The 24,285-nt window shown below is 35.6% G+C and overlaps 1 protein-coding gene across 1 annotated transcript in view; it reads right to left on the bottom strand.

Annotated features, from left to right (window-relative positions):
- Window positions 1-24,285, bottom strand: part of SHPRH (SNF2 histone linker PHD RING helicase) — an 88,200-nt gene that overhangs the window by 18,476 nt on the left and 45,439 nt on the right. The window contains exons 18-25 of the mRNA XM_080807189.1: window positions 24,114-24,256; window positions 20,625-20,798; window positions 20,246-20,308; window positions 19,105-19,330; window positions 17,208-17,351; window positions 15,781-15,882; window positions 9,050-9,121; window positions 5,887-6,075 (exon numbers count right to left, since the gene is read on the bottom strand). Of these exons, the coding sequence (XP_080663315.1) occupies window positions 5,887-6,075; window positions 9,050-9,121; window positions 15,781-15,882; window positions 17,208-17,351; window positions 19,105-19,330; window positions 20,246-20,308; window positions 20,625-20,798; window positions 24,114-24,256 (1,113 nt within the window). The remainder of the gene's footprint in view (window positions 1-5,886; window positions 6,076-9,049; window positions 9,122-15,780; window positions 15,883-17,207; window positions 17,352-19,104; window positions 19,331-20,245; window positions 20,309-20,624; window positions 20,799-24,113; window positions 24,257-24,285) is intronic.

The following is a 24,285-nucleotide window of genomic DNA, read 5'->3' as shown; positions in this document are numbered from 1 at the left end:
ACCAGGCATTTTTCTAGATGCTGGGGATATAGTAGTGAATAAACCGAAGTCCCCACTTCACGAACAATGTCCTTTCCACATTTTAATGGAGTTTATACCCAGCAAAGTGTAAGTCTTTCAGAATGGTAACTTCATAAAGATAACTTACATCTTAAAGTCTCTATTGTGTGTTTGATTTTTTGTAAGCTATTGCTAACTTAAATCCAGACTCCCTAACAGTTCAGAATTACAACTGCTAACTTGGCCAATGAATAGAAATTGTTTTTTTGTGATTATAATTACACTTACACATGACATTTTTCTAACAAAAACAATTACATTCTAAAATTACCAGTTAATGTTCATATACAAGTATCTTATATAAAAATATTTAGATATACTTAAGTATATTCAAATAAATAAAGCTTATAGATTATATTCACCCAACTATTTTAGGCCCAGTCACAATTTTGGAATCAGTTCTTTTCCATCCAGATGTTTCACTATATTTAGAAAGTACAAGATAGACTTCACAAGTCATCCTTGAATAACTGAACAAAAATTCAAGAAAAACAACAGAATTCTACATTTACAATTTGACACATGATACTGCTAAAATTCTTAGGGAGTTTGAGTGCAGAAATATAGTTTTGTTTTTTTCCCCCTCTACAAAGAGGCTGTGTAAGACAGCTCTATCATCAATAAACTTACTTATTAAAAATGCAGATACCTGGACAAGATCTCAGATCTAATTAGTTAAAATTTAAATGGGAATGGGGCCTGGTAAAAATCTTTATTTTAGGAAGCAGGCCAGTTATTTGATACTCCAAAGTTTGAGAAGATGAAGCAGTTGTGCCTATGTGTAGGATGGGTGGGAAGGTTGCTGTTTTGCTGTGGCCATACCCATGTAGAATATTTGCTCCTGGAGAGAAACTTCTTATGACATAAGAACCGTGTCCATCATACGGTCAGGGTTTCCACTGACAAAAATGAAACCTATCCAAACTTAGAACACAAGGAACATGCCACGTGGGGTGTATGTTCTGCCAGGAAGCCTACTTCACCATCCCAAATGCCTGGCAGTTGTCAGAACTTGCAAGGGGAATTTTGTTTACTTTGCGAAATGCCCAGTATGTTCCAAGGGTCATTTAGGAATACTGTCACACAGACGTTAGAGTAAATACAATCTTTAACTTACATGTGTCTGCTGAAGGGAACATTGTGATCGCAATATTCAGTTTATGTCTATTGTCCATCAATAGGATTCCTTATATTGTGAAATACCAGCAGAAAAAAATGCCTTACACTGTTTAATACTATCTTTATGTTTTCCAAATATCTTTTATCCAAGACCAGCTATATGATTATGTATGATATACTGTCTGCTCTGAGAGTCTTGACATTACTACTTAGAGTGAAATAAACATTTCAGATGATATAAAAAATTCAATGAAGTAAAAAAATTACTTCTCGGCATTGTAATAAAGGCCAGAGATTTGATAATCAACATAAAAAAAAATCCCTAGGGCTAGCAATAGTTTGAACTAATATTTATAAAATTTCAAAACAGTGCCTTACTTATTTATATAGAATTATCTTTATTTTATATATGATTACTCCTTCAACTTCACAACAGATGATATGACTGTTCAGCAGGGTAGTTACAGAAGCAGAGAGTGTCTGAGAGAACAATAGGCAGATGCTTCAAAGAGGAGGTGGCAGACAGTAGGGCAGGAATGTGACGGAAGTTAGAAAAGGGGACAGGCAGCAGAAGGCAGAAGTGGCAGGCACAAATGGTGACAGTAAAGGCAGCAAGAGAAGCAGAAGTAACTGTGGCAAGAAGTAATGTGAGAATGTGGAAGACAGATAAAACTTACAAGCATAATAGGTATAATAATCAGTCATGTTTAATAAAAAGGAAATACAAGTGTACATGCACCTATAAGGAAAGAAAAATTAACTTCAGTAAATTCTGTAATAACTTTTTATAAGATGCTTCGATTAATTTATGTGTTTATTAGTACGCAGGAAAGACAGGAAGAAGAGAATAATAAACAGTATTTGTACACTGATACTCCTGTCCCAACAGGACAGTGAATGTAACTGTCCTGACCTCTCTCCTGTGTATCTAGGAAAGGTGCCATAAAACGAACAGGTGTTTGGGTTTGATGGGCTCCATGACTCAGTCTCACAGAGGCTGTGCTGTTTACTGGTAGCTAGAGCAATCACTTCCTAAACCTCTCGGCGTGAAGCCTGATGCAGCAGTTCTCACACTCATTCCTTACAGTGTGATGAATGCTTTTACCTAAGGGTCAGCAGCCCTTCTTAGCCACGAGTGCCGTCTGTGGCCCTTGGGATGCCTGAGGCCAAAGGAAGAGACAGAAGGAGAGAAAGAAGGGCTAAGAGAAACTATTTTTAAGGGAAGGAGAGGAAAAGTGCAGGATTGGGAAGAAAGGGAGAGGGAAGCTGGGAGGAAAGCAGTTCTTTGGGCGGGGAGGAGGATCAAGCCTGACTATCAAATGCCTCATCAGGGCTGGTCAGCAGATTGCACCACAGACCACCTTCCTCTTCACTCAGCAACTCTTTGGCATTTGATTTAAAAATACACATTTATCCAGGGGATTCCCAGAGAGGGAGCAGAACTACACGACCCCTCGAAATCATGATCTTCTCATCACTTAACCTTGCCAGTTGTGTTATTCCCAGACGGCTCTGCAGTTCCCTCCCATTCTCCACCCTCCCACTCTTCTCATTCCACTCCCAACTCCGGTAGTTCCCCATTACTAGTGCTTTATGGTCAACAAACTCTTTCCCACTTTTAGCCTTTTGTGGAAATACTGTGCTCTACTTCCTTGCTATTATCAGAACCCGGCTGTCCTTTGAGCACAGTGCTTTCTTGAACTATGACTACTGGTGTCCTCTAGTCCCTGATGCAGGTTTCAGATCATTATTTCTCATTTTTGTAAAAATTTCCATTCTTTTGGGCCTTATGAAACCCAGTTATCCCCTAATTCTACTCTTTGCTCTCATTTACTGAACACTACCTTTCATTCATGGAGGAATTTTGGTGCCTAACTCTGTATCTCAACTCTAGACAGGACACTGTCTGTCCCCTTAGACAACCCCTCCAATGTTCAAGTCTTACCATTTTATCTTCTGTCACCTTGTCTCCTCCACCTTATTTGGGTCACCTGCTTCTGCAGTTGGATCTGGAGTACCGAATAGCTGTTCTTTCTGAAATGACTAGAAAGCCCATCCTCTGACAAGGACATTTACCCTTACAGCTTATTTGCTCAGTAGCCCAACCTCTCCCTGGTATGTGAATGAGATTTCTACTTTCTCTCTACATGTCAACACTCTTGGCTTTTGAAGAAACTTAATACACTGCAGATTATTCCTTCTCTTTCCTTTATCTCCAAACTATCCTTCTTTGCCAGAGACTAAACATACTCAAGAATCTTTACCATAAAAACCCTAAAACGAACACCCCCCCACCCCCAAAACCAAAATCCAAAAAATCCTCATAAGCCCTCCTTGTGCACTTTGTATCTCTTACTGGTTATAATTCTCTTTTCTACTTCACAGCTAAATTTATAAAATGGTTGGGCATTTTCTTTACTTATTCACTTCTTGTTTACTCTTCATTCCCTTCCAATCTAATCTGCCTTTTGCCTCTAAATTTCCATGGAAAGGCTCTTTTGAAGTTCATCAATGACCTCCATCAGCCAGACTGGTCCACAGGGTGACTGAGCCACCTAGGCATCACTGGATATGTCTGGTAACTGCCTCCTTATGGAAGTAGTTCTTTGGCCTCTCCTTGATTGCTGATGACTCCAGATGCTCATTCCTGGTCTCCTTTTCAGCTTCTCCCCCTTTATTCAACTTTTAAAGAGCTCTGGAGTCCTAGGGGACCTGGTCTGAAGCTAACTTCTGTGTTTCACCCTAGGTAATCTCATTTACTCTCATGGCTTCACACATCATTATGCCAGTGACTGTGAATTTTCTATCTCTTGCTCCACAGAGCAACACTTTGCTACATGGATGTCCTGGCATTTCAAACCCAGTATGTTTAAATGTACCCCTCCTCCAAATACCTCCTATCAGTAACTGTACTATTATCCATCTGATTTTTCACATCAGAAACCAGGGGGTCTCCTACAAAATCGCAATCAATCCCTCCAGCATTCTATTTTACTAATCAACCTTCAAATACCTCATGACTATAACCGGTTCTTTCCACCTCCACTACCACCAACCTAATCAAAACCACCATCACTACTGCTGTGGCCTTCTGATCTGTCCTCTCCAAAGTCTTTGTTTGTTTTCCTATTCCTGCTAATCGAATTTCTACACTGCACAAAAGGGACCTTTTAAAGATTCAAATCTGATCATGATACTTCTCTGCATATAACACATAACGCCTTTCAGTTTACAGGAAAAGAAAATTCTCAAATCTTCAGATGGCCCTTCGGCATCTGGTCCCTCTTTGGATTCCAGATTCATTTCATTCACTTGTCCTCTGTGCCTTCTACACTGCAGCCACTGAGTTCCATTAAGATCTTCCTTGTCTCAGACATTTCTATGTATTGTTTTTTGTTTGTTTCTGTCTGGCAGCCTCCTCCCACAAGGTCATGTCTCTCTTCCCTCGGCCTGGTGAATTCATTCATCCTTTAGGCACCTACTTAATGTCATTCCCTCAGAGAAGCCAGGTTTGATTTTCTTTTGGAGGGCTTATCACAATTGTAATACATTAATTATTTGCGTAATGTCTGTTCCTGACTGCCCCAACTCAAATTCTGTCCTTCCATTGCCAAACTGTAAAATCAACGAGGACAGCAATCATGTCTGTTTTATTAAGGAGTGTTTGTTGTATCTGTGAGGCCCAGCATACTGCCTGCCACACACTATGTGTCCAATAAACAGGTATGGAATGAATGAATGTTCATTCCGACTTTGGGATTTTGTTTATCTCAACACACTAGAGAGCAATGTTATTGGTATTTTCAGGTTTTACTCAAATAATAGTAGGTATAAACAGTACTTAAACATACTTTAATTCAATCACACTTTTGTCAGGAGGGGGAGCCCTAGCTCCTGATAGTTTCAACTTACTAATTTCCTCAAAAAATACAATCCTTAAAAATAAGGATTTTTAACTCTCAATTACTCCTTCAGGCCTATATTCCCTACTACAATAATATATTGATTTGTCCTTTGTCTAAGTCTGATTAGGATGAAAAAAAGAAGCATGTTTAAGGAAGGCAAAGAACAAAAAATTCTAGTAAAGGTTTTTCATTAGATAAATGCCCCTTAGAGAGAAAGTCCAATTATCCTGTTTGGATTTCAAATTATAGTCATTTTCTTGGAATTCAGAATGAAGCATAGGAAAAAATTAGGAAAATAAAGCCAAGTTTTGGCTCTGAAATACCAATCTGTGTCATCTGAAAGTATACTAGCTCCTTCTGTGACAGTCTCCATTAACTTCATAAGCATTGTTTTTCCCTCCAATTAGGTTGGGCCTATCCCTTTTCCCTGCTATCTAGGGCGAATGAGAGAATGAGGAAGAAACTTTCTCTAAGTAAATCGCTAATTTAACCAGAGCTCTATTTGTAGTAGACAGAAATACCATCAAAGATGATGGAGAACTGAAATTCTAAGATGTTACTTTTCTGCCACAGTGGACCTGACGATGGCCAGCCATGTTTGAAAAAGCCTTCTTGCCTGGCTCCCACATAGAAAGCGTAGATGGTAAAGCTGAGGCTTTCAGGCAGTGTTCCTACGGAGAGAGAGTGGTTTCTACATATTCACTGTGCCGCCCTTGTTCTGATTTTGATGGTCTCACTATCAGATACTGACTGCTACTACATTGTTCTGACTACGCTTCCACATGTTCTTAACCTACTTTACCTTCACAGGGATATCTTCTTCCTGGTTGGCTTTCTCGGAGGTGAAGACATATGAGATTTCTTTGTGAGATGTGGTCTGGCGGCAGATGGCACACTTAATGGAGCTTCTATGAGACCCCACGCTGTACTGCTCAATAATAATTGAAATGCACTCGTTACAGAAACAGTGTCCACAGGTCAGTACTGCCCACTGAAAAAGAAAACACACAGAATATACCTCAGTGAGGCGCTATCAAAGATGCTTTCCAGGGGCACCTGGGTGGCTCAGTGGGTTAAGCCTCTGCCTTCCGCTCAGGTCATGATCTCAGGGTCCTGGGATCGAGTCCCGTATCGGGCTCTCTGCTCAGCAGGGAGCCTGCTTCCCCCTCTCTCTCTGCCTGCCTCTCTGCCTACCTGTGATCTCTCTCTGTCAAATAAAAAAATAAATAAAAAATCTTAAAAAAAAAAAAGATGACTTCTAATCTATAAATATATTAAAAGGAGGATAAGGGAGTCATAATTTCACTTCCTAAATATTTTATGATGTTAACACTCTGTAAGTCATAAAAGCTAAGTTGTACTTCAAAATTAACTATTTTTTAGTTCAACCAGAATACACTTTCAGTCTTTAGTTCTACTCACTCTGTGAGCTTAACAATCAGTCACCATTATTTAGTAAGAAGCTGGTGTTCTCATTTCAGTATTTAGGAAAAATGCAAACTACTCCTTTAGCACTGCAACAGCAGATACAGTAGGGGGACTGAGAACAACATTAATTTGGAGATATCATCCTCAATATATTCTATATAACTCATTCAATGGATTTATATCTTACAGTATTTATTATATAGAAAATGAGATGGGCAAGTATCTCAGGTTTATTTAAAAGCGGTTCTAGATATATTAAAAAAAACCCAAATACATAAAAAGACATTTTTGAAAACCCCTTTGTCCTACTTCAAGAAAAGTACAATAGCTCTAACTCTTGGAGGATACCATGGAGACTCCCTGATATTGGCAATGAGGGGTGCAGAAGAGCACCAGTTTTAGGTGAGGGGTCAGTTCTAAAAGCTACAGCATCTTATGCAAATTAAACTTTTTCACCTGGTAAACAACAACAACAAAAACTGACTGGTATTACGAATGATTAGGTTCTAAGCACTAAGTTGTGTTTTTCTAGGATTCAGAAATGTATGCATGCGCACAGAAAGAAGCACGGCTGGGCCCATCTGGGGTGCTTTTGCAGGACAGACTAAGAAGTCCCTTAGAAAAGAACTCACACTAAGGGAGGAGAAAAATGAGATATATAAACTTGGTTGGAAAATAATTTCTGAGAAGGGGGAGGGGCTTTTGGGGTTTTACTAGCTGAAGCTGTTCATGCTGTTGTCTAGCTGTGTATCTGCTCTCTTGTGTCTGTTCTCGGGAGCTGAGGCTGCATTAAAATTAAAGAGCTGTTTCACTAGCAATTTTCTTTTTTAAAATATTTATCTATCTTAGAGAAGGGGGATTGGCAGGAGGAGAGGGAGAGTCCCAAGCAGACTCCGGGCTAAGCTGGATCCCATGACCCTGAGACCCTAATCTTAGCTGAAACCAAGAGTCGGTTGATTAACTGACAGAGCCACCCATGTGCCCCTCACTAGGATTTTTGTAAACACAGCAGTTTTCTGTACCCTGTGTACCTTCAGTGCCAGTAGGGATGAGGGGCACTTCCTCTACTTGAGAGAACTTCTGTGGCTCATGAGAGCTCAGAGTGGACAAGCTGAAAGTCCATCTATACCTGCAATTCAGGAGAAATCACAGACTTGGCTCCAGAGCCTTAGGAGTGACTGGAGGTTGACTGAAGCAGCCCAAACAGAAGACCAGACAAATGGCAATGCCTCCAGGGGTGTTAGCCAGTTTATGAGTTATCTCTGATTGATCGTCTAAGTTAGGAGGGGAAGAGGAGAACTGGGAAGATAAAAATGATCTAGAGTTCCTACAGATTGCGGTGAGGAACAGAACTCAAAAAGAAAAGTATTGTTACTTTTATTGTATTCCAGTATGTTCTCCTAAGTGAAGGAAATATGGGTTATACTAAAATTAAATGAAATTATGTATATGAAAGAGCTTTAAAAACTGGAAATGTTTAAGACATAAATTAAAATTTCTGATTCACCCAGTTGTGTCAATCTCATTGAAACTAAAAGTAAAAAAGGCACTACTTACCTTTTGATCCTTTCCATTTTTTATCATGACTTTTATCATATTTTTACTAGTGAATTTTCTCAGAAATCAGCAGCATCTGTACATTACTATTGTGCTTGGTCTCCAAAGTAATATTGGTGCATTTAAGATTTATTATCAATAAAATATCCTTTAAAAATCCCACTTTCTTCATAAATTGTAGAGACCAAAAGGTACTTTCTGTCTGATTATTGCTGGTCAGAATGTGGAGCTCATATATTTAACTTTTTACTCTTGGTTCCATAGAAAAAAGCAGCCAAGAACACTTTTACTCACTTCAAATTTTGAGGGGCAATTAATACTCTGATATTATATATGATTTATCATACAAAGTAGAAGTTTGTAGTTTCAAAAGTCACAGTTGGTAGGATAAAGAATCTCTTTGAGGAGAACTAATATGGTGCCATTAAGTTTATAGAAATTTGTACACCAATCTTAGAAAGATTTATTCTATTACAATGGCCTTGTAAAAAATAATATCTAAATTTCACTAGGATAGATATTATTTACACTTTAAAGTCTGGTTTTTAAATATTAATAATCCCAAATAAGAGCTATATTACTATACCTTTGTAATAACTTCTTAAGTAAATGTATGATCTATTATATTTCTGTACAATTACCAAATAAACATATTAAACTGACAAAGTCAAATTACTTAGACTTGATCTTGTGACTGGAAAAAATATGCAAAACTATGCATCTTCAGTGAAAAATGTGGGGTTATTCTAGAAATACCTTTTCACCTATCACTTAAGGAGGAACACTGTTTAAACATGTGGCACTAAGCTTCTCATCTAACCTTTGGTCCTATTTTTAAGGTGGAGGTCATTTTTGCCTTGGATATAAAATTGTCATGAGAATAAAAGAGAGCTATTTTATATACATTTATATATATATATATAAACACCTTTGAAAGGTATAAAGTGTTTTATAAATGCATATGCTATTTATTATTTCACCTGTTTTCCCAGCTGCCGAGCACAGATTGGACAAGGTTCTGGATTAATGCCTCCTGATGTTTTATCTTGAGACTGTTCAAAAAAATAATTTAAAAAAGAGATTAGTTGCATTTTAAAACCTGATATGCATTTTACAACTCATTTATAAAAGTAAATGCTGGCAACTGCTATTTAAATAAACCTGATAATTAAGATGACTTACTAATGTATTACTTAATGCTAATATTCCCAGGATTAACAAATAACATTCATGGAACAAATAAAAAATGCAAATAACTTTCCTTAGAGTTTATTAAAGTTACTATATTATTAATATTTGTGACTACCGTAAAAGGCAAAGTGAAAAGCAAATTGTGATATAACAGGTAAATTCTCAAAATTTTACATTCAAGCTAGCTTTTGTTATAAGGAAATAATGTACTATTTTAAAAAATATAATTTGGAATTCTGAAATAAATGCTCCTTAAAAAATATACAGACAAAATTTATTCTGTACATTTCACTGGGCAGGCGATCACAAACTTGGGAAGGGGCAGCATTTATTTACAAATCTCCTTATTAATGCTAGTTTCTTCTCCATATTCTTTTGTTATCTCATTAAGGCAAAACCAATAACTAGAAAGCAGAAATATCTTTGAGACCCATTTTGCCTGAAAATTATATTGAAGTACAACAGTTCTCTTCAAAATCTCTAAAACTATCTCAAAAATTTTTGAGCTTCAAGAAAGTTACCAAATGGACAGTTTTTAATACTGAGGAAGACCTGAAGGAAAGTAAATTAGACTCATAGATCACTTAAGTTTTAAGTCTTTGGTTTCATTAACCAAATAGCGAAACATTTTGAACAACTTTTTCATTATCTCTTGAGTTTTGTTTAGTGGGGGGAAAAAAGGGTAAATTGTGCATGGATTCAGCAACTCTATGGTTCAAAACAATTCCATTAATGAAAATACAAGGATTTTTAAAAAAAAAAGTTGAATTACTTTCTTCTATTATTGATTTGTATCAGATAACAAAACAAACCACCTAAAGTCTTAGTGGCTAAAACAAACAGGAGTTTCTCATGAAACTCCTGAGTAATCTGGGGGTGGGCTGAGTTGTGTGGGGCTGGATGGTCTATTATGGCCTCATGTTGATGTCTAGCAGTCAGGATACAAGCCGGTCCAGAGAAAGGGCTAAGTGGAGATTTCTGCTCCTGAAGACAGGTAATCTGGGCTGCTTCACAATGACTCAAAGTTCCAAAGAGCAACAAGATTGGCAAACTTCAATGTGCATGTACTATTCAAATCTGTGCGCTTCTGTCACAGGCCAAAAGCAGGTCATGTGACCAAACCGAGTCAGTGTGGGAAATCATCCATGGGCACATACAAGGGGCATTATGTAGCATTTTGTAAACATTTTTTCATAATTTACATCATCTCTTCTTTTAAAATTTACTTAAAGCGAGGATTACTATTTTTCCATAAAGGGCCAGGTTGGCTTTGTGGCCATATGATTTCGGTTGCAACTACTCAACTCTGCTAATGTAGCACAAAAGCAGCCATAAACAATATTTTAAGGAATGAGTGTGGCTAGTTTCCAACAAAACTTTACGATAATTACAAAACAGGCAGTGAGCTGGATTTGTCCCATGCATAGTATTTTCAGATCCCTGATTTAAAGTTTTAAATTTCCTCTAAGCACACCTTAGCTACACATTGTCACATGATTTTTATTTTTGTTCAGTTCAGAACATTTTCTAATTTTTGTCATGATTTCTTTAACTCATGGGTTATTCAGGAGTGGGTTGTTAATTTCTGAACATTTGGGGATTCACCTGGTTATACTTCCATATTGAGTTCTAACTTAATTCCTTTTGTCAGGAAACATAATCTTGTACAATTTCCATCTTTTACAAATTTTAAGAGTTGCTTTTTAACTAGCACAAGGTCTATTTGGGTAAATGTTCCACGTACCCCTAAGAAGAGTGTATTTTGTAGCCGCTATGTCAATTTGGTCATGGCTGTTCAGTGTTCAAATGTTAGATAACCTTACCGATTTTTTTCTGTCCATTTGTCTGACATATGGAAGAATCTTGTAATAGTTTGCCTCTGCTTACCTTCTTCCTAAGTTACTGTTATGTATTTTGGTTCTGGGTATGTTGTATATCCTACACAAACATCAGCACTCCTGCTTTACACAGTCAGTGATCTTTTTATTTACCTACATACTTAAGCTTTCTCTTGTCCTGCATTCCTCCCTGTAGTTCTATTCTTCAACCTGGGATAATGTCCCTTTGGTCCAAAGAAGCTCCTTTAATATTTGTTATAGTGTGAGTCTACTGGGAAGGAATTCTTTGAAGTTCCATAACGTAAATACATCTTAATTTCACTTTTAAATACAGCATTTTAAAGATGTTGTTTCACTGTTACCTGGTTACACAGCATAAAGCTACTGAAACCTGGTAACAGTGGAATGCCATCTTTAAAATGCTAAAGCAAACAGTTTCTCTGTGTAGTCAATAAGGAGAAGGTATACAGTCACCAGATTTTGTCCCAATTCTAGTTGCTTAAAATATATTTTCAAGACTTTTGGATTCTCGCAGTTTATGATATTTATAGGTGTTTTGAAAAATTTTATTTTTATTCTGTTAGGGGTTCCCTGAGCTTCTTTTTTTTTTTTTTTTTTTTTTTTCTAAAGGGGGCGGGGAGGAGAGAAGGAGAAGAACGGGAAGGGTATTTTTTTTTTTAAGATTTTATTTATTTATTTGACAGACAGAGATCACAAGTAGGCAGAGAGACAGGCGGAGAGAGAGGAAGGGAAGCAGGCTCCCCGCCGAGCAGAGAGCCCGACGTGGGGCTCGATCCCAGGACCCCGGGATCATGACCCGAGCTGAAGGCAGAGGCTTTAACCCACTGAGCCACCCAGGCGCCCCCCCTGAGCTTCTTGAACCTATTAAGACATTATCTTTCCTCAGTTTTGGAAAACTCTCAGCCCTCACCTCTTCAAGTTGCTCTGGTACCACATACCTCTTTTTCTCCTGGAACTTCGATTACATATATGTCAATCATACGGCTGTGTCCCACATCTCTCTCACTATATCCTGTTCTTTATTTTTATTTATATGCTTCTTCAAACTGGGTATTTGTTATTGAACCATACTTGAATTCACTACTTCTGTCATTTTCTGTGTCTAGTCACCATCCAACCAGTTTTTAATTTTAGATACTGGATTTTGCCTTTCCAAAATGTCCATCTGATTCTATGGTATACATTCCAATTCATTCTATCTATGTTGGCCAGCCTTTCCTCTCTTTGATGTATAAATCATAATTGCTTTAAAGTCCTTTCCTGCTATGTTCACAATCTGGATTATTTATAGATCTGCTTCAATTGCTCATTTTTTCCCTTTTAATTACTGGTCACCTTTTCCTGCCTTGCACATTTCTTATAATTTCTTACTGTATGCTACACTTCTTAGTTTGTTTATATGAAAAAACGCAGAGACAAAATTAGATGTTATTTTCTTTCACAGAGGATTATTCCTACCCCGTAGGCAGTTAGGTTGAGGTGTGAGTTGCTGATTACCTCAATCTAGTAAAAAACTGAGCTGGTTCTGGGAATGGGTTTTAAGTTTAAAATCAAGCCACCATGATTTCAAATGGACCCTTGCTCCCTTGGGGAGGAACTGTCTCTGAAGTACTGCTGAAACCAAGATTTCACTCTCTATTTCTAGTTCAGGCCCGGCTGTCATGCAACCCTATCACTTAGCAAATGAGGAGAGTTTGTTATGCATCTGAAGCTCCTCGAAGTTCCAAAATGTAATACTAGCTCACCTGGCCATCAAAAGTTCTGAGTTCTCTTTCTCCTGTTTGAGTCCCTCTGCAATACTGACCTTAATCTCAGCCTGTATCCAGATACTGCAAATGTTTTCAGGCAAGACAATGGCCAGCAATCTCAGCTCACCTAGAAAGAGCTCTTCCTTCCCTGGAATGTCATTTCACCTCAACCTTTTTGCTTCCACAAGTCTCCACTGTCTTTAAAAATAAGATGTTAATAAGGTAATGGTAAGACATCACTGCTATTCCCATAGAGAAGTAGCATTACCCAGACAGACTAAGAAAGATCTCATGTGGTTGCTTAGTATTCAGAAAATTCCTTCTGAAGAACTTATTTTTTTAAACTGAGATATAATCAACACATAACATATTAATTTCAGGTATAACAGTGATTCAATATATGTTTACTGGGAGACCTTCCTTATGCTTTGAAATCTTACTGGAAATTGACCAGTTTTTTGTTACCTGACACTGAAAATTACTGATCAATAATATAACATGTTCATCTTTAAATTTCTTCAGAACTCTTGAATATATGCCATTCTATTATTTTAAGTGGTCAATTAAGTTCCTTGAGGCCAAGGACCAAGTCTGTCTATCTCAAGCTCCCACTATAATGCATATACATCTCAGGTGCTCAATAAGTATCCGCTGACTGCCAGAAAATGTAAAAATTTGTTTCGCTTATTTTTTATTCAACTAAACACAGTCATATAAAATTGGGATTATACTCCATTTATAATTCTATTTTTTAAATTTTGTTTTTTATTTTCTTTTTTTTCTTTTTTTTAAATTTCTTTTCAGCGTAAGAGTATTCATTGTTTTTGCACCACACCCAGTGCTCCATGCAATCCGTGCCCTCCCTAATACCCACCACCTGGTTCCCCCAATTTCCCACCCCCCGCCCCTTCAAAACCCTCAGGTTGTTTTTCAGAGTCCATAGTCTCTCATGGTTCACCTCCCCTTCCAAATAATAAAATAAATTTTATTTATTTTTTTCTCTCAACTTTCTAACATGAGCATTCTCTTATCTCATTTATTTCCTGAAGACACCATTTACAATATTTATATCATAATTTCATTGTAACAATAATCCATGACTTTATATGTAAATATTGAACTTTTTTTGGACACCTAGTCTTCTAGTTTATTATTATTACAACAAGACTGCAGTAACTAACTATCCTTTAATCTAATTCACTCCCCAAATTTCTATTTACTTAGAATATTCAGGAAAAAGTTCTAAGAATTACTGAGTTAAAGGATATGAATTCTCTAAAATTGTTAATACATGCTAAAGTATTTTCAGGAAAGGGCTATATAAATTTTTTCTTACTGGTAATACATGAAATATCCATTCACTGCCCTTTCACCTCTGTGGAGTGTTATTTTAAAAATCTCTGCCTATCTGTTGGCAGGAAATGGTATCAGCTTAATATGATTCTTCTTCATAATGTTTTTTCTTTTATTATTAGCTGAATTTGATCTTCTAGGCAGATTATATGTCCTTAGAATTTTAATTTTTTAAAAAATGATTCAACAAATACAGGATATCAATTTGTATCCTATAACCAACAATTAACTATCTCTTAGTTTTGACTTTCACATTTAAAGTACAGAAATCTAACATTTAAAAAACTCACATTCAGGAATATCAGAAAGTTTTTTCCAAACATTACTTCTCTTACGCTAGAATTTTGTGAGACTGACTTTTAAAAGTTTTCCCCATCTAGGGGCACTCGGGTGGCTCAGTCAGCTAAGTGTCATACTGTTGATTTCAGCTCAGGTCATGATATTGGGCTGTGAGGTGGTGAGGCTCTGTACTTAAGTGTGGAGTCTGCTTGAGATTCTCTCTCTCCTTCTCCCTCTGCCTCTCCCCGCCATGAGATTGTTCGCTCTCTCTCTCAAATAAATAAGTCCTTAAAAAAAAAAAAAGTTCCCCCACATCTTTTCCTCCTGCCAGGATAATACTAGTAGTCATCACAGTAATATCAGTAACAATAGGATACTAATAGCAAAGACCTAGAAAGTGCGTAGTAAGTCAGGAACAGCTCTAGCACTTCATATATAATTCATACAGTCCTTAAGAGAGCCCTACAAGGTAATGTTGTTATTCTTATTTTACAGATGAGACAAAGAGAGGTAAATAACTTGAATAAAGTCCCACATGTAGGAAAGAGTGGTGTCAAGATCCAAACCTGAACTGCCTAGGTCCCAAGACCATCTTCTCAACTACCATGGTATTTTACTTATAATGAATGTCCAACTTCTCATTTTATCATCACTGGGATTTATTGATTCACTTAAATGTATTTTGTATCCATTTTCAGGACCAACTCTATAGTCTACTGCTTCCCTTCATTTGTTCTACCCCAAAATCTATTATATCTCTGGTAAGGTACTGCCAACAGCGATTTATCCTTGCAATAAGATGGAACTACATTGATCACAACTCAGAAAATGTGGTTTGAATTACAATAATTTATCATTACATCTTGTGATTTAGTAGCCTTCCAAACATTTTATAGTTCCAAATAACAAATTAAAAAAAATCCATATATGTATTAATGAATGCATGTATAAGTACATATAGATTATGCATTTTTTGCCCAAAGGTGGTTATATTTCCACCATTCAAGGCTTTGAATGACAGTCTGTTTATATTGTTTTATACTCTAGAGTGCACACCCTTTACATAATCTGTGTAACTTAAATATTCTATAGGTATCACCTGTTGTGATCTGTGCAGTTACTGTAGATATGACTAGTGTTCTGACTGATATAATTAACACAAACAAAAGATTAAAGAAAACCCTGTATCATTAATTATGTGACTAACAGATTAAGTGGAAGGAGTCACAAAGGTTTATTGATATACAGCATGGGAAAAAGTAGCATCTTTAAACACAATACCTTCTCCAAGTTAGTTAGGTAAAGAAGCTGCCCAAGTTTTTTCTGAAGCTGTGAAGTAGCAACAGCTTTATCATTTAGTAGTTTTATGCGATTTTGTTCTACCTAAAAAGCAAAACAACACAACTTTTTATTCTCTCTCTTAGAAAGATGATAAAATTATATTAAACATGTCAATGGGTTTAGTAAAAATAGGACACACTTAAATTAGTGTGTCCTGTTTTTAGAAAACCCGTTGACATGTGAAAACTCCAATTTGCAAAATGGATAGTAGATATTTTAAAAGGAAATAACACACACACACACGGCTCTACAGAAGACAAAATTCAATACAAAATTCTTTTAAATAGGAAGTTTCTGCATACACTTGAAATTGGTTAAAAATCAACCTGAATTCTATTTATGTACCATTTTTCAGTAATATATCTATGGGATAGAGAAAAACTAAATGATCTGCTGCTTTGGTCAAAGTGATTTTATGAAACCCAGGGAGAACTCTCCCTTCACATGCCATTCACACCTACACCCATACCCCTTCCCAGCAGACAATGATGAAAACAGTAGAAAACAGTACACAGATGATTATGAAAATAAGATTATGAAAGTAAGAAATTTGGTTACAGAGGAAAAAATTACCGATAATCCGTATTTTAAAAGCTCAGATAGTATAAAATGAGTATTTTAAAATTTTTCTAAGGTAAAGTTTCCAAGCTTTATAGGAAGAGAAAGACTTAAAAGTTAAAAAACATAGGGGCATCTGAGTAGCTCAGTCTTTGTTAAGTGTCAGATTCTTGATCTCAAATCAGGTCTTGATCTAGGGGTCATGAATTCAAGCTCCCGGCAGCTTATTTAAAGAAAACAAAACACCCCCCCACATACAATGAATAAAACTATAAAGGAAATTATATTTTAATATGGGAGATAAAAGGTTGGAAGAGTCATTTTTTAATCCTGGGATATAAAGAGGGATTTATTAGAAGATAAGCTGTCAATATCTGTTCATTAGTAGCAAAGGAAAAGTACAAAAGAAAAGTTTTTGATTGTTCTTAAGGAAGGTAAGAATAATCAAAAACTTTTCTTTTGTACTTTTCCTTTGAAAAAACTGAGGTAAGAAGGAGATATGTCTAACAACTGACTCAGACCCCCTTTAGATTTTGGCATACAGAAGGTGCTCAGAAACACACGAATATGCAATCTGAAGAGAAACAAATGAACCCCAATAGTGAATTCTATGCATGTATTAGATACGACATTGTTCCTTCTTGTCCATTTTGACCTATAAAACCAAACACTTTTATATGGCTCAGACTAAGAGCAGAGATTAAATACATTCTTATGGAAGAGATCACTGTCCTGACTCTTCTATGGACTTTGGATTTTTGTGACATCTATTGGCTGTGTTCTTTTTTTTTTATTTACTTGCAAATTACCTCATGTGGTTCAATGATATGAAGAACAGGTGGATTGGGCTTTGGCTCCTTAGGATGACGTACTCTTAATCGTTCTGTAGCCATTGCAAGTTCATCAATAGCAGACACACGATTCCTCAGAGCCATCCAATACTCATGAAGCAACTAGTAAAACAGAAAACACAAAGACAGTGGTAATTAATGCACAGAATTAAAACTAGTTAAAACCACCAAAATGTGCCATGATCAAAAGTCTTCAGTGAGGTCTAAGATATACATATTTTTTTCATTAAGTGTCTAAGACACAAGCAATTTTTGGGCCATTTTTTAGGATGAGGTTGTATGACTGAATAACCTCCACAGGCCACTACAGAATATTTAACCTTTAGAATCCTAGGAACAGAACACCCACAGATATTTTGGTGGAACCACAGATCTTTATATGTCAATATTAGCCTGATGGAATCTCTGCTTTGTTTCTTTAAGAAATATTTTTCATTATAAAATATTTCATATTTTCAAAATCATATGTATATATGATAATGAGAATACTAAAATATACAACTGAGTACTCAACATCCAATTTAAGAAAGAGAACAATACCAATGCCTTGGAAGGTCTCTGTTTCTGGATCAACTGCATTCCTTTTTCCTCGCACATTCTTCCTTTAAGCCCCTACAATGGACTAACCACTACTCTGAATTGGACTTATTCTGTACTTTTCATTTGAGTCATACTAATCTACATATTCTTAATAATTTGGTTATACATGTTTCTGAAATTTATGGAAATGTTATCAGTCAGTATAAAATCTTTGATATGCTTTCTTCACTAACATTATGCTCTGAGGTAGACCCTGACTGATGTGTGTAACAGTAGCTTATTAATTTGCATTGGTGTATTAGAGTTCAGTCTGCAAGTTAAAAAGAAAAAAAATTCACAAAGATCTGAGAAAACTGCATGATAGGCAATCCTCTAAGACATAATATACCATCAAAATAAGCCCAGAGGTAAAATGCAGGGGCAACTGAACACTGTATATAGCACTGTCTTCCGATCGCTTCCTGTAATTATGTGTTAATATGCATTTGCATTTAGAATAATGTGAGAAGAAAAAAATTATTATGAATCAATGATTTCAACTATAAAAGTATTATTCCCCAATTTATCAAACATATGAGATGATATTACCAATAGCGTATTTTCTTTTTCTGGATAGAAATTTTTATCTTGCTTTAAAAGTTAAGAACTTCAGATTTTTAAAAAAGATATAAATGGAACTGTAATTATAAATAAAACAGTTCTTTCATTTCCTCACCCATCTCACCTGTAAAATAGGATAATGGATAACAAATTCAAATATAAAGAATAATTCAAAATTAATGAATTTTGGCATCTCAATCAAGTACAAAGTTGTGATATGATAAAATTATCAAAATACAAATATAAAGGGCTACTTTCTACTTTATTAACTGCAATGGTTTCCAGCCTTGTAGGTTGAGAAGTATCTACCATGTTCTCTAATCTTCAAAGTTATTGATGTTTGGTTGTTATTCACAGAGCAAAAGCAAAGCAAAACAAAACACAACAAAAAACAAACAAAACTAATTTCACAGAATTGCAGTGTAAGATCAAGCTAAGAATAGAAGGAAACACTTTCACAGCTAAATAAAAGGCTTCATACCAATTTCATTTTAATAATGACTTCTTTTTAGTAATTTAATATATAGAAGTTCATTATTTGTTCAGCATTATTATATTTTTATTTTTCATTAAAATCATTACATTTTAGGGAAACAGAAATTATGATACCTCGACTCTAAAGCAGATTTTTAAAAACTCTGAAAAGAGCAAAGAAAAATAGTAAATATAGAAAAGAAAAAATTTAATGTTGGAAAAAAATATTGAAATGCTGTACCTTATATTCTTTTTTCCATGCTTCAAAAAGGTCCATTGAAGTACTTCCTTCATCAATGAATTCAACATCAAATCTGTGTGACTTTGCAAATGACAGCAATGCTTTCATAGATCGCTCTGTCTCACTTACTGCCCACAGACCCCGGCTAGTGGTGGGTATTCGATCATCCACCAGCCCTTCTTCATCTTCTATCATCTCCTCAAATATTGCAGTCTGGCCTTTGACGCTGAAAACATGTAAGAACAAAACAACAGGAACCACTGTCAGTGGGTTAACAAGCATTGTGAGAGTCCTACTGGCAGAGCCAATAGAGAAACAAGTCTTTGGAAGACCATAGCAATTCAAAAAATGCTGGAGGCATTTATAAATTTGTCCAAGTATCTTGACAGCAATCTGACATAATAAAAAATGGCTATAAATTTTTATGCTAAAATCTAGCTCTGAGAATTATCACAATACAAAACACAAACTTACCACCACTACCACCCATGCAAATGCAAAACAAAACAAAAACACTGGATGATCTCAAAGTACACCATTAATCTCTTTTTTTCATGGCAATCAGAACTTAGCCTTTTCTCAATTTGTTTGTAAAACAGGAATAATTTTGCTAATACCATAGCTATTATGCACTCACTGCTTCACATAGGATGATAACTTCCAATTTGTGTTGGAGAAAGTATATTAATGAAAGCTAACCTTTTACAGAACTCTTATTATGTATCACACACTATGCTAAGCAATTATGTGCATTTTAAAATTTAATATTCATAAAAAATTCAATGAGGTAAGTATTGGTTTGTCATTTCATCAATGAGGATACTGAGATTTAAAGAGGCAATCTGCCCACAAGAGTGGGCAGGGATTTGAGCTGAAATGTGTCAGACTTGAAAGTCTGTCAGTCCCCTAAAATGTCCCTTCGTAACGTATTACTAAAGGACATGAGCATCCGGGGGTAACTTCTGTGTAAGTGAAACTGAGCATGTTAAATGATCACATGCTAAAATTCACTGAACTCATGTAATTAAAAAAAAAAAAACACAGGAAGGTTACTATGAGGAAAATACATGGTCTTATAAATCAAAACACCAAGTCTTATAAACATTTCATTCTCCTGATGGTAATCAATCAGAGAACTCACGTGTGGGAAAAGAGCTTTGATTCATACTCTGTGAACAATTCATCAGCCTTACAAAAGACACAGCTGAAAAAGAAAGAAATGACCAGAGAAATATTTACAAACATAACTAGCAATTGGTTAATTTCTATAACAGACTTAGTATTTTACACTTCATTTTTTCTTTACAGCACACATGCCATTTAAGAAAAAAATACACAGTTTTCAGTATGTGGTCCTTGAGAGTTTTTTAAAAGTTAGATTAATAATGTATTTCTTTCCACTTCTGTTTGAATTTAAATGAAAAAACTTTTATTAGATGAGTCACTGTTTCTTCTCTCAGAAGACATCTAGCTGAATAGAACTGACTCCATTTCATTGCATGACTGGTCTTATTACCTACCAGTTGAGAGGAAGTCTGGTTGGTCGGAGGTGGCAGATTGTTGCTGATTCAATAACATTACGAGATGGAGGCCCCTCCAGGTTTTTTACAGCTTCTCTTACTAGCTTCTGGAATTTATTTAGCTCCTCCATTTGTGTTGTAAGTAAGAACTGAAGACCTCTGCAGTCATGGAACCTGATTCCCATCACCAGCATCACGTAAGACACAAAGAAAAGAAGAGTAGGTCAATTTCCTCAAACTCAGAAAATGGTTGCCACATAAAATATTCAAGAAATTGTGCAACATTTTACCTAGCATACCTTGAGTGAATTTACCTTAGTAGTACGCTCAATCTACTGGCAGACAAGGTATAACAACATTGGGTTATTTACTACAAAAGATATCAAAATTTTGACAGTCTGTCCTCAGGAATTGAAACAAAGTCTACAAAATCTGTCTCTGTTTCAGATATCTTTTGAAAGAACAAGACTGCCATACTGTTTCTTTTTTAATGCTGACTGATTACAAATATCCCTTCTGAAATCCTTGCTTTATATGGAGAGGCAACTGTAGAACAAAAAATAAAGAGAAAAATTGAGAAGAAAGAAGAAAAATACCCAAGAGTTATACTGCTTGCTGCAAAGAGCTTATAAATACATACATATTTATGACATGTGATATATACATGTGTACATGTATATATGTACATGTATATATCATGTATATTTTATAATACACGTATTACTTACATGTATATACATTTTATTAAGCATTTATTATATGATGCCAGATACTTTGCCAAGCTCTTTTCCTGTATAATCTCAATAGATACTACTGTGCTCATGTTATGGATGAAGCTTAATGAATTAAAATAAAAGCTACAAAGCTATAATGTAGTAGAGCTAGGAGTTAAACCCAAACACAATACTCTTTTTTTTTTTAAGGATTTTACTTATTTATCCGACAGAGAGCCCGTGAGTGTGTGCACAAGCGGGGGTCGGGTGGGGTGAAGTGGTTGGCAGGCAGAGGGAGAGGGAGAAGCAGGCTCCCTCTCAGGGAGCTTGACCCTGAGATCATGACCTAGGCTGAAGGCAGACATTTAACCGACTGAGCCACCCAGATGTCCCTCAAACACAATACTCTTAACTCTTTTAATAAACTGAGTGAAATGTGCCATGGAAAGAAGTGTACAGATGTACATGAATGGGTTTATGAAATGAGAAAGAAAATCTAGATTAATAAGGAATTAGAAAATGGGAAATACAAAATACAAATGGGATTTGTTGGCTTTTTAAGTTAAGAGTATATCCCTTCTCCTTCCTAAAATGTCATACACTCATTTTTCTAAATCGTTCAGAAGAGTCTGCTCTTCTTCCTGAAAGCTTTCCAGTATTCTACACTAATCTGTTTCTTTCTGTCCATTAAGTTTTTTGAAAATATCATTCATTTTAGTATGTTGTCATGTTCGAGTGTTTATACATACTTATATTTCTCAGACTGTCATGGGTTTGTCTACTCATTAAGCTAATTTTTAAAAGGTAAGAATTAGATCGCATCTTTAAAAAAATATATAATATACACAGAACAGCTGTTTAGTAATTTCTAAGACAATTTGCATGGGGATACACAAACACAATTAGGTTAGGTATCAATATTATTCACATCAGTATTATTCAATATCATTTGCAAATTATGCAACAGGGGCTAAAAAAATTATCACAGATAGCATTTAACCATCTTATCAATATTCTTTCTTGAAGGTCCTTTAAAGGAAAAAGAAGAACATACAATTACATGTTACTGGTAGGCACTACCCTAAGTACACAAGCACTTTGCAGACATTAATTTACTAATCCCTAAAACAATGCTGTGTGGTTTTATAGATAAGGAAACTAAGGCACAGAGCTTATCTAACTTTCCCAAGGTTACAGGACTAGTTAAGTGGTAGAGCTGGGATATGAACACAGGCATTCTGACTTGGGAATCTACCTGTGCTCTTAAACTAAGGAAAACTAAGGTTTTCTTTTCCTAAGAATTGGTAAGAAGCAAACATGAATAATTTAGCTTCTGAGATATGGATCTCACTGAAAAACACAGTAGCAGTATTAAAATGATCTTTGAATGTATATGCAATACAAAAAAAATATTAACTCTCCTAGGTGGTAAGTTATACATTTAAAAAAAATTTATTTTAGAAGTGTTTGTTACTTTCTATTTATGTCTAATGTTTCTGAGAAAAATATGTGTAATGAACGACTTGTTTTATATTACCTCTTTGTCCCTTCATAACCCTGGGACCCCCAGTCTTTTATTAGGGACTATGTTCTCATATATAAGAATTTGCAACTTTTAAGTAGTTTCTATGTGATTTAAGAAAAACAACTTCAAAATAACTTTAAGATTTTCTTATCAGCTGATTCCACAATGCTGACAGAACACATCAGTATTTAGCTTTAAAACTGGATAAAAAGAATCATGACTTAAATGACAACTTATCCTGGAATGGTGACTCTTGGGTTAAACAGAGAAAAAGGAAGTGCACTCAAGAGTATAAAGTACTCCATATACCTCAGAAATGAAGCCTGTCAAGTTGTATGTTGAAAAACATGATGACTATATATCTAAATTAGCAATGACACATGGAAAATGTAGCACATCTCTAAGGTTTTAGCAGACATTTAGAAAGTCTTTTAAAAGAATAAAACACTTTAAAACATTTTAAAGATATTCTTATACTGAATTTTTCACTGCAAAACCAACATTAATCCTAAGACCTTATACTGGGATATGATCTGAGAAGCAATAAAAACTCCCTCTCTGTCCCCTTCCTGGAATCAACAATCCTGCCACAATACTTAAAGTTCCCACATTAGACTGACATTCCTTTGGGTTAAATAACAGTGGATACTTTTTATAAAGAATAAGTTTGGTCTTTGGGAAGAATTATTCACCATTTATACAAGAAGAACAATAATCCAACTTACCTACAAAGACCCTGAAGAATGATGAGGGTTGATGAGAAGAAAGAAAGATGGGGGAAAGAGCAGGTAACTCTACAACATAAAACCTGGGCCACTATTGTGCTATGATGCTTAGCTCATTGGGGGTGAATTACACAGTGGAAGCATGGATGCCTTACCTCAAGGACAACTTTCTCTGAAAACAAAGTCTACTTCAAGACTTTGCTTAGAGTTGGCTTTGGTGTATCCAACAAAGATAAAATAAGTTTTGTCTTTAAGGAGATTAAAAAAACACTAAAATCAAACTGTTTAAAAATGACTAATACACAGAAGAAACACAGGGTTCTTCACACAGAAGAAACACAGTTTTCTTCTTTCAGACTTACAGATATCTAATATTTGTTTGAAATGTATTTTTAACAATATGTAAAATCCAGATGTTCATAACCACAATATGTTCTGACAGTTAAATGTACCTCTTAACATCAAATGATCTGAATATTTGGGGTCATTACTCATAAAGTTATCATATTTTGTACTACTTTCTTACTTCTCTGACATAGAAAGCTTGCCAATTTGTTGCTTGTAGTTGCTCGTTATTTCATTTCGCACTCGCTGAACAAGTTCCTCATCAATAGCAAATTCTATTGCTCTGTGGATCACATTCAGCCACCAAGGAGAATTAGAATAAATCTATAAAAAAGACAACAGCTCATCAATTC

The sequence above is a fragment of the Martes martes genome, assembly GCF_963455335.1.
Source record: "Martes martes genome assembly, chromosome: 6".
In the NCBI taxonomy this organism is placed as follows: domain Eukaryota; kingdom Metazoa; phylum Chordata; class Mammalia; order Carnivora; family Mustelidae; genus Martes; species Martes martes.
The sequence above is the reverse complement of the archived record's forward strand: the minus strand, read 5'-3'. Positions and strand labels throughout refer to the sequence as shown.